Source organism: Trichechus manatus, unplaced genomic scaffold (assembly GCF_000243295.1).
Source record: "Trichechus manatus latirostris isolate Lorelei unplaced genomic scaffold, TriManLat1.0 scaffold00016, whole genome shotgun sequence".
Classification (NCBI taxonomy): Eukaryota; Metazoa; Chordata; class Mammalia; order Sirenia; family Trichechidae; genus Trichechus; species Trichechus manatus.
In genome coordinates this window covers 9,666,053-9,678,088 of record NW_004443952.1, presented here as the reverse complement: position 1 = coordinate 9,678,088, position 12,036 = coordinate 9,666,053, and the positions used below count along the sequence as shown (strand labels likewise).

The 12,036-nt window shown below is 36.1% G+C and overlaps 1 protein-coding gene across 1 annotated transcript in view; it reads left to right on the top strand.

Moving 5' to 3' along the window:
* UGCG (UDP-glucose ceramide glucosyltransferase) overlaps positions 1 to 12,036 on the top strand; it is a 46,320-nt gene that overhangs the window by 23,763 nt on the left and 10,521 nt on the right. The window contains exons 3-4 of the mRNA XM_004372163.2: positions 8,933 to 9,035; positions 10,092 to 10,193. Coding sequence (XP_004372220.1) covers positions 8,933 to 9,035; positions 10,092 to 10,193 — 205 coding nt within the window. The remainder of the gene's footprint in view (positions 1 to 8,932; positions 9,036 to 10,091; positions 10,194 to 12,036) is intronic.

Genomic DNA, 12,036 nt, shown 5'->3' with positions numbered 1-12,036 from the left:
ATGTGGTTGGACGTTTCCCGAACGGATGTTAAGCAACACATGCCTGTAGTTGCACCTTAGATGGCCACTCGGAAACTTTTAAGATCCCAGATGCTAGTCACCAAACTGGAATGTAGAACATTATCTTTATGAACTAACTGATGCCGATTGATGACCTAGTTGTTCCCCGAGACTATGGTCCTGAGTCTTCACACCCAGTAAGTCACTCAGTCCCATGAGGTATTTGGATATGTCTAGGAAGTATCCGTAACTGTGCCCCCTATTTGCTTTATTGTATATATGAATATGTATGCAAAACATACAAACACATATATACATATGCCCACAGTTATACCTGTATATGTATGCTCATATATTCCATATGCCTTCCCACACCCATATAGCGTACATATCTACCTATGTAATCACTCACCTATTTTTTGCTTGTTATTACTGTTTTTTGCAAAATTGCATATGTTATAGCACTTAGCGTAATTGTCCTTTATTTTTGCATACCTCTCAGTGGCTTCATTTACCTTGGTCAAATTGTGCTGACTTCCCCCATAGTGTGTATTGCCTTTGCCATCACCAGAATTACCACATGTGTACTATATAGTAAGTGATTCCGCCACCTTCCCTTATTTACTTTTTAAAAGACCAAACAAATGTTAAATGTTCCACAAGAGGCTCAGGTCAAACCACTGAAATCACACAAAACTGAATTTGAACAGATGAGTCATTGTGTCACCAAGGAGGCCTATAGTCACCAAATAAAAATTTGCCTCTGAGTTGATTCTGAATCACAGTGACCCTAGAGGACAAAATAGAACTACTCCATAGGGTTTCCCAGGCTGTAATCTTTATGAAAGCAGACTGCCACAACTTTCTCCCACAGAGCAGTGGGTGAGTTTGAACTGAAGACTTTTTGGTTAGCAGCTGAGTGCTTATTTATTTTGATGAGTAGGTTTGTTAACTTTCTTTGTGGTTACCTTAAAATTTACCTTATCTTCCTAGGTTTGAACCAGTCTGTTATTACTTGGTATCACCTTGCCTTCTTCTCCATTAGAAGATTCTATACCTACACCGTTTATTCCCTCTTTTATTGTTCTGATGTTGTTGTCATTTCAAGATTAACCTTTCTGGTTCCCTGTTGTAATTCTTTTGGTTTTGGATAGTCCTTGAGAGTTCATTTCCTAGGTTGATATCTGGCTGGTATGATCCTGCGTCCTAGATTCAGCTTGTGGTCTGATGTTGTTTGTTCTCAGATCGAAGGACTCCTTTTAATAATTCTTGTAAATTTGGTTTGGTTTGTACATAGTTCCTTAATTTCTGTTTATCTGGAAATGTCCTAATTTCACCATCATATTTGAATGAGAGTTTTGCAGGATATATTATTATTTGCTGGCAATTTCTTTCTTTCAAGGTTTTATATATGTTATCCCATTGCCTTCTTGCCTGCATGGTTTCTGCCAAATAATCTGAGCTTAGTCTTATTGTTTCTCCTCTGTATGTGGCTTTTCATTTTTCTTGAGCTGCTGTCAGGATTCTTTGTCTTTGGTTTTAGCGCGTGTGATTATGATATGCCTTGGTGATTTTCTTTTGGGGTCTGTCCTGTCTGGGGTTGGTTGAGCTTCTTGGATGGTCAGCTTTTCATCTTTTATGATATAGAGGAAGTTTTCTGTCAGCAGTTCTTCAATGATCCTCTCTGTGTTTTCCATTTTCTCCCCCTGTTCTGGAACTCTGATCACTCACAAATTTCTGCTTTTGATTGTATTCCACATAATTCTCAAGGTTTCTTCATTTTTCTTCATTCTTTTTTCTGATTTTTCCTCAAATGGAGTTGTATGCAAGTGTTTCTCTTCAATTTCGCTGATCCTGTCTTCCATCATTTCAAACCTGCTCCTCAGCCCTTCTGTGACACTGTCCATTTCTGAAATATTGTTGTTTATCTTGGATTTCTAATTGTTGTTTTTCTATGATTTCTAGTTGTGAATTTGTTTTAGCATTTTGTTTCTGTATTATTTTCTTGAATTATTCCAGTTTTTGGTCTGTATTTTCCATGAATTTGTCTATTTTTTTCCTCATTTTTGTCTGCTTTTTGCTCCAACTCTTGGATGGCTCTGAATATTAGAGATTTGAATTCCCTATCAGGTAGTTCTAGTGCCTTTTCTTCTACTGGAAAGTCACCTGGTGTTTTATTTTGAAAGCCTACTGGAACCATCCTGTCCTGTTTTTTTAATATGTTTTGATACTGTCTGCTGTCTTTGGGACATTCAGTAGTTATTTTCCTTGTTTATTGATTGTAGATTTGTTAGTTTCGTCCTGCTTTTTTGTTTTATTTGGTTATGTCTGAGCAGGCAGGCTATGCGTTCTTTGTTGTTTGCTCATCTGTGGGCACGATACTTTTCACCTCCTTGTCCAATGGGCAGGGTCAGTTGCTCAGGTGTGGTGCAGCAGGGCAGGTCCAGTTGAAGGGGAGTTGCTGGGATGGATAGTTCGTGGTACATATAAGGGCCAACAGGGCGGGCTGGGAATCAGTGCAGGGCAGGTTCTGGTAGGCTGTGCCTGTGCTGCTTAGGGGTGTGATGTTCAGTGCACGGTGCAGGTAGGCAGGAAGGAGTGGGGAGATTGTGATGTGTGGAGCTAAGGTGGGTATAGGAAAGAGAAGAGAGTGGAGAGAGAAACAGGAGCCAAAAACAAACAAAGAAAAAAGAGTGCTAAGGGAGCTTGCCATTGGAGTGGAGAGATGAGAGACTGAGAAATGGAGAAAAACAAAAAGAAAGAAAAAAGGTAAAAGAAAAAAAGAAAATTAGAAAAAAGAAAAGCCCCGAGGGATCCCACCAGTGCGGCTGTGAAGACTGGAGAAGTGACTCCCAGGTTGCGAAGTACGCCCTGGCTAGAAGGGGTAGAGGTGTCACAGAGTGCCAGGTATTCAGGAGACAGGAAGAGAAGGTAAGTATAGAGAGATGAGAAACTGAGAAATGAAGAAAGACAAAAAGGGAAGAAGACAGAGAACAAAAAAAACAAAAAAAGAAATGCCCCTAAGGATCCCACCACACGGCTGTGTGCAGACTGAGGAAGTAGTTCCCAAGCCGCACAGTACAGCCCAGCTAGAAGGGACTCCTAAGCCGAGAAAAGAAAAAGAAAACAAACAAATCAAAACAGAACAAATCAAAACAAAAAAAGCCCTGGGGATCCCACCAGTGTGGCAGCATAGGCCGGGAAGCAGTTCCACAGTCTAGCGGCATTTCACAGCCTTTCAGGAAGAAGCAAAGATGGCACACAGAGCCAGGTATTTGAGAGAAAGGAGAGGGAGGTGGCGAGAGGTATGGAAGAAACCAAAAGAAGCAGAAAAAAGCAACATGAGCAACAAACAAATGTTACTCAGGGAGCCTGCCAGTGTGGACGGGTGGAATCTAAGCAGCACAAGGCTGAAGCCGGCGCCTCCCAGCCAAGAGACTGTGGCCGCAGGAAGCAGAGGAGGTCATGTGGGGGTGAAGAAGGGTGGGGGGTGGGAAAGTGTATGGCACTGGTTACCGGTTGTTCTGTCTCCTGCTGGGAGCTCCATGAAGCTGCTTTCCGGTACTCCCTGTTTTCCAGTCTTCAACAGGAGTCCAAGATGGCGAATCCGTGATGCGTTAGCTGATGGGGACCTCTGCACGTATCTCTCCTCGCTCTCTGTTCTCTGCCAGTTTCTTATTCCATTTGGGGCTTGGCTGAGTTCTTTATCTCTTCATTTGATGCTTAGGGTTTCAGGATTGATGTTTGTCCCTGTTTGACTTAATTTTTTGGGTCTTTGCTATGGAGGGACAGCATGGTGCTTCTGTCTATAGCGCCATGTTGCCTTGAAGTCGGCAAATGAGTGCTTAACCACTGTGCCACCAGAGCTCCTTAGTCACAAAACAGCCCACTTTAGTGTTGCTTTTTCTTGAGCATGAGAATTGTTTTGCAGAAATATGAGAATGTTTTCATTCTGGAGATAACTTTTGCCTCTCTCATTGATTTGAAACATTATAGACCATTTTGAGAAAAAAAAATAGAACATATATTAACATTTAAAAATTTTGTTTAATTTTGGGCACACACAAGATTTACTACTGGTACTTGTTCTGAATTTCTAGGTTTAAATTTTGGTGAGACTATTGCTATATTACCTGCCCTGGAGGTTTCTATGCTTTTTAAACATAAATCCACCTTTTTGTTGCTACATATTCTTTGGAAAAATTTTAAGAATGAAAAAGTAATATGGTTCATTTTTCTCAAAATTGAGTACACATTCAGTATCACAATAGAAGAAGGCATTTGGGGAGAGGGTAGCAGAAGATTCAATAATCCACATCTAAGGTGGCTTAATGACTTAACTTCAGCAAATTCTGAACATATGGAGAGCTTCTAAAATTAATGATCAGCATTATTAATAGAGTGAGGTTATGCTAATTGTGTTTTTTTTTTTTAAATGTACAGTTGGTTTTAAATGTTACAAGTCCAATGCCACGTTTTGCATTCCTCATTTTCAGGAGTATAACTGTCCTTAACAGGAATTGTTTTATAACTGAATAGTTATAAGAAAGCATTAAAACCAAAAAAAAAAAAAAACTAAACCCATTACCATTGAGTTTATTCTGACTCATACCGACCCTATAGGACAGGTTAGAACTATCCTATAGGGTTTCCAAGGAGCGCCTGGTAGATTCGAACTGCCGACCTTCTGGTAAGCAGCTGAACTGTTAACCACTATGCTACCAGGGTTTCCACCAAGGCATTAAAGGAACCTGAAAATAGGATCAGTTGAAAGGTGAAGCAGAAGTGTTGTTAATACATATAGTAAAACTATTAAATCTGACAAATGAGGAATTTACCAAATTTGAAAAAACTGTATAAATTATCAAATACTTGAGAATAGATCACAAGTATTCAACATTAGTTGTCAAAAATTGAATTCAGAGCACTTTTTTTACAAAACATCTCATAGCTGGCATCTATCTATTACTCAAAAGTTAGCCAGAACAAATACATTAACTTAAACATACATTAATCACTTACTGTGTGCCAGAGAATGTTCTAGGCATTTGTAGTCTTAAGTCCATTCTTATGTTCTTACATAGAGCTTTATTCTATTGTAATCAAAATTTTATCATAAAATTTTTTTGAAAACGTGTACAGTAGTTATTTGTAAGTAATTTAAGATTCTTACTCATTATGCAATGTAATTGATTAATATGTATTGAAACATTTTTCTATTTTATCTTACTGTAGTAAAAAGCTTACCTTCCTCGTATCTATACAGCTGAATCAGTAAGGAAATTTTTCTAATATTATTTAAACCTCTAAATCTAATGTTTATACATTAAATTTATTCATAAAGGCAAAAAGTAATATTCATGATTGTTGCAATTTTAGATATCCAGTTCTTAAATATCAGAGGACTGAATGTTCCCAATTTGTAATACCTCTCTTGTTCTCAGTCTTTCAGTCATTTCACTTTTTGAAAAGAAAAAGGGAAAATTAGACAGTTTAGCTGTTTATATGGCAACCTTACTAAAGATTTGATGGAGGCCAACCTTCTCACCTAAATTAACTTCTGAGGTTTATTACTAGATTCCATGTATTCATACTGTGTCCATTTAGAGTAGAATTTACTATAGCTTATGTCTCTTCCAGATTTATTAAGTAAAAGTGCAGTATTTTAAAATAAACACTTTTTTTAACACAATACACATATGCCTGATCTTTTACATAGTGTGAAACATATCTGAAGAGTTATTTTTGTGTTAGCTAAGAAAACCTTTAACTGACTTAATATCTTGTGTTTTGCCAGTTGCAGTGTAGTTGATGTGATTAACTATTCTAATACAGAGATCCTAGTAAATAAAATAGTTGATCAAACTGTGAAGACACAAAAGTGATTATCTTAGCAAAAATGAAAATTTCTGGTTAAAACCTAATACAGTACAGTGAAATCTATGAGAGCTGGAACTCTACAGGACTGGCCTTGTTTGTCCAGATCTTGCAAGTTGTCTGCCTTTGATGATGCAGTCTTACGACTTTTGTATCGCTCATTTTAGTGGAAAATATTTGAGTTTTCCTTCTCCAGCAGCTGTCCGCCTTACATAGTTTCCAGCTTTCACAGGTTTTACTGTACTTTAGAAAACACTTGGGATGCTACCTCTAATTTGCTATAATTTTCAGTATCAGAAACAAACAGAAGTTATATGTTTAAAAGTTCTGACCATTTTTTAGATAATGTGAATTTTCTTTAGCAGTCTAATCAGAAGGTATTTGTTTGCAATTTGCAATTAGGTTTAAGAGGATTAATCAATAAAAATAAAAACTTTAAACCTTGCATTTGAATAAACTATACCTTCCTTGCTTATATTCTTAATACCATATATTTCTCAAATTTTTTTTATGTAACCCAGTACACCTTTTCCTCACTCATTGACTATCGTTTTCGACATTTCACATTTACCACAGTAAAAAAAAATCTACCATCTGACTATTTTGCTCATTAATGGCATACATCTGACAGTAACAAACGCCGAGGTGTGAGGTGAGAGTTACGCTGGCTGTCATGGTTAAGGTTATGTGTCAACTTGGCTGGGCCATGATTATCAGTGGTTTGGCAGTTATGTTACGATGTAATTTGGCAGTTATGTAGTGATGTAATTTGGCAGCTATATAATTCAATTTGGCAATTATGTAATGATGTAGTCATCATCCATTTTGTGATCTGTTATGGTCATCTTCCATTTTTGCATAACAATTTCGCATTGCAACCTAGTCTTTGGAACCTAACCATGTTGATAAATGAAGAGAGAGCGTATAGCCTTTTTCCTCCCATTGAATACATTTCTAGTACTATATTTTACAAAATTTTCTCTTACTGGGGGAAAAAAGGCAGGATTAGCTCTTTTGTTATATTTTATGGAATTGCATTGCATATAAATATTTCCTTTTACTGTATTCCCTCATACCTGCAAAACAGCATAAATTATAAGAGTGTACAGGAACTATGCTAGGTTTGGAAAAACAAAGAATTCTTTAGAGCAAGGCTGGCAAAGCAGTTTACTACAGTAGGAGAGCTCATTGTTACTCTTACCCTTTGGAAAGTCACTTAATCTTTCTAATCTTTGCTGTTAAGGTCATTGCCTTTGAGTGGCTGGACCAAACATTGTTTTGAGAGTCAGGATGGGAGAATGGCATTGGAAGAGTGACTGTTGCTTTATACAACTTAGAGCCAGCCCTTTGGGAAATTTCAGGGGTGCCCTTCCCATTCTCAGGTTTTATCTGGTCTCTGGAGAGGCAATAACTGTAAACTTGGTTTTAATACCTCTAGAATGGCCATTCTGATCAGTCACTGTTAAAGACAGTTATTGGATAGAATACTGTATTTTTTATGCAAATAACATATACCTTTTATGTTTGTTTGCCAACTGCGCCCTTCCCCCCAAGATATTTTTGTAAGCATGCTATGCTTATTTTTTTACAGCAACATCTACTTAATTATTGAGAAATCATTTTTTTACTTGAAAAAAAAATCTTACCTTATTACCTAAACCTTCTTCATTGAGTTTAGTTCTGGACCTTTTGTGCTCAACCACAAATTTCTCTTATTTATTGCCAGTTTTAGCCTTGATAATATATATTAGGAAAATGGTAATTTATTATTGTGCTCAAAGGCATTATAAACATTATACTTTTACTTTTTAATTGAGTATGCCTATCAATAGAAGTAAATAAAAAAGACCTTCCCATCTTTCCATGACCTGAGTTAGCCCCTCTGTAATCTTAGAGATTTAAATAGTTGTGTCCTTAGTTTTTAAAATTATTTTAAGAATACATAGCTTTGTTATTTTCATGGACATAATTAATCTCCCTTCTGTGCTTACAAATGTTTAGCCAGCTTTAGAAAGAGGGCTTGGTAGGGAATTTGTCACTGAGTCAGCATGAATTTATCACCACTTCTGTAACATATTGTTACATAGAATATACAGGCCACAAAATAGTATACTAGCTAGCATCCTTGTGTGTGAAAGTGAATACTTAAAAAAAATTTTTTTTAGTAGTTCAGTAAATTGGAACCTTAAGGATTTAGCTCAAGATTTATAAACCTGGCTACATGTCAGAATCACTCCAGAGATTCTGATTCAGAAGTCTAAGAATGAAACCTATTATTGTCTATTTTTAGTAAATATCCCAGGGTAGTTTTGACACAGCCTGTCAAGTGCTAAGAAATAACTTCCTTAATTTACCATCAAAGACTAAACATAGGACTGACTAGGCTGAATAAAATCCTGGGTGTTTTTGTTGTTAGAAGGCTAAGCATGCTTTTCAGAGTGGTACATTTTGAATCAAATCAAATAATTTTTTTATTTAAAAAAATATATGCAACGACAAAATCTAATCTCACTTTGTCCTTTTCATGTAAAGAGCTTAGAAAAGCCGTTTAAAATTATCATCATGGCATTTGATATATAATTTATAGCACCTTCATCAAGTAATATTAAGCTTAGATACAAAGCTTCTAGATAACAGAGGCTGTTGTTTATTTTTCTTGCTCTCTATGCTGCTTATTACACTGCTAAGCACCCTGTGAGCATTTAGTAGATCTTCATCAATAAGGAAGGACAGTCATGAAGAGGCTTACAATCCAGATGAAGTACTGGGCCATGCCTGTGTAGGAATGGCAGGACTTCAACTGTGGGTGCTGCCAATTTCTTCATTATTCCTTCTGCTTGCATACAGGCCCCTGTTCTGGAGGAACTGCTCTCAATTAAAGCAGCACTTGTTTTCATAAGTGTTTGCCTCCATTATGAATACGCTCTTAACTTTTAAACTTATGTGTTTAATTGCTTGCTTTTCTAGTGCTTTTTAATCAGTCAATAAATGCTAGTTGATAAATGCTTATTTTTTTTAAAAAAAGAGGTTGACATAAAATATGTTCTTTGACTAGTATGAAGTACTCCTTTGTGTACAAGATCATGATGATCCAGCCATTGATGTATGTAAGAAGCTTCTTGGAAAATATCCTAATGTGGATGCTAGATTGTTTATAGGTAAGTAACAAATTCTTCAGTAACCATTTTTCTTTAGTAGTATTAAGTACAGGCAGTCCCGGGTTATGAACGTCTGATTTAAATACAATCCACAGTTATGAACCAATCCCTGTAAAGCCTATTACATTAAAAATTTGAGGTACATACAATGCTTCGGGTACTACTTTGCAATGCACATCAAAATATTGTTATTATTACTGTATTATTATGTTAAAGATGTTTTAGTGTATCTGGAAGTGTTTCTTTAATGTTTTTTATGCATAGAAAGATACACTATATACTATATACTAAGACGAACATTTGACTGACGTTAGATATGAACCATACCTTACTATTCTGATTTACGTACAAATTCAATTTAAAGATAGATTTAGGAATGGAACTCGTTCGTAATCTGGGGACTGCCTGTTTCAGTAATCATCTCTACATTAAACTATAGATTAAGGTGCTGGCCACCCAGTGAAGTTATTAGCATGTTCATTTTAAGATTGTTGGCATAGTGAAAGGTACTTATATCCTTCTGAGAAAACTTAAGTTATAAAATTGAAGCTTTTTTTTTTCATATTTGGGATTAACAAAATAACAAGTAAAAACAGTACCTCAAATCATGTTACACCCGTCAGTGAAACTTGAAAGTCTATTATTTTTGTTTCTTTACTGTTTTTAATGTGTGACCTTTTCTATGGTTTTATTGACTATAACTGAGAGTTAGTGATAGAATAAACAGTTTTATTATGTTACAAAAGAGTGTTTTTCTAAAATCCCTACGGGCTTTTGTGAAGACTTGAAGAGGTATATTTGGCATTAAATATTGATTCATATTTACTCTTAATGCAAGGTAGTTCAGGAGTGAACAACGTAATTCTTCTTTTGAAAAAGAACAATTTTTAAATATTTATTAAGAAGAATAGGAAATGTAAAGAATAACGTAAAAATATGTTAGTTTAATTATTAAAATGTGCAACTGTGTTTCACTTCTTGCTACCATTATCTGTATAATACACAGTATCTTTAATGTTGCGTGTATCTTTCACTTCTGTGCCTTTACATTTTTAGGTGGCAAAAAGGTTGGCATTAATCCTAAAATTAATAATTTGATGCCAGGATATGAAGTTGCAAAATATGATCTTATATGGATTTGTGATAGTGGAATAAGAGGTAAGGTTTTTCTTATTTTATAAAGTTATTCATTGATAAAATGCCAAAAGCAATCTGAAAATTTATCAGGTTTTTGTTTGTTTGCTTAATACAGCAATTTATCTCAGCATTATTTCATGGTAATATGTCAAGTTATACTAAGATTTTGATTTTTAATCCTAACCTAGAACATTATATGTTTTAAAAATATTTTCATTTTAAGGAGAAAATTCCAGCCATTAAAAAAAAAAAAAAGTCATGTTCCATTATACAGTTAACAAGTTCTTTCTTGTGTGTAGCTTTTCTCTTGTTTGTGTGTCTCTTATCTTTTACTTTAATCTGTTTGTGGCTCCAATAACATGGTATCTCACACAAGGAGGTAGAAATCAATAGGTGCATATTTTACTAGAATACGTACATTTATTAGACTATATACATGGCTTTTTACTTAGGCGATTTTAGTTATTTGCATTAAAATTTTAGATATTTATATTTACCTGTATTAATATGTGTTTATATTAATTTCAATGTTCTGTAAACCTCTTATATTCTGATGACCTCAATCTTAACCTTAGAGTAAGATTTCCTGACTTCAGCACTCTTGACATTTTGGGCTGGATAATTCTTTGTTGTGGGAGCTGCCCTGTGCATTGTAGGATATTTAGCACATCCTTGTCCTCTACCTGCTGTATGCTAGTAGCACCCCTAACCCCCAGCCCAGCCTTGTGACAACCAAAAATGTCTCCAGATATTGCAGAATATCTCCTGTGGGTCAAAGTTACCCCAAGTTGAGAACCACTGCCCTAAAATATGAGTATTTAAGTATTTGAGATTCAAATACACTTTGTTTTATATAGTAGATTTAGTTCTTAAATATTTGAAGGGCATAAAAAAAATTAAGGTAAATGATATGAAATGTTTGCTGTTGAAGACGGGACAATGATTTATTTTTTTAAATTAGTTTAAAATGCAAAATCGAAAATTAATAAACGTGTAGCTTAGTTATCTAGTACTGCTATAACAGAAATACTGCAGGTGGATGGCTTTAACCACAGAAATTTTATTCTCTCACAGTTTAGGAGGTCAGAAGTCTGAATTCAGGGCACCAGCTCCAGGGGAAGGCTATTTTTCTGTCGACTCTGGGGGAAGGTCCTTGTCATCAGTCTTCTCCTGGTTTAGGAGCTTCTCAGCACAGGGACCCCGGGTCCAAAGGACATGCTTTGCTCCTGGCTCTGCTTTCTTGCTCCATGGGTCAGCAAGCCTATCTTCACCGATAAGTGCCTGGAGGCATCCTACTCAGCCAGCAGGAAGCCTCCTGTGCAAAGGCACTCAGCTCTCTCACTGTTCGAGTTGGCCCCAGCACCGTTCTATGCTCGTCTTCTAGAGCAGGGGAAGATTGATGACAAGGACTTTCCCCCAGAGTCGACAGAGAGAGACAGCCTTCTCTTGGAGCTGGTGCCCTGAATTCAGACAGACTTCTAGCCTCTTAAACTGTGAGAGAATAAAATTTCTGTTTGTTAAAGCCATCCACTCTTGGTATTGCTGTTATAGCAGCACTAGATAACTAAGACAGTAGTCCTCTTACCAATTAATCAGGACCATTACAAATCTATTGATTCATGGTTAGAGATTATGCTCATTCTCCACATTTGCAATCTTAAATTATTTGCTATCATATATTTGCTATGTTTTCTGTGTACAAATCTTTGTTTCCATTCTGGTTAACAGTTCTATGAAATAGGATACATGTTATATCAACTGAGGCAGTGAAGGCTCAGTTCTATGGTTTGAGAATAGGGGAGTCAGCACAAGATCCAAGGTACTTTGACCTCTGCTCCTGTGCCTTTTCCACTAGGACACGTTG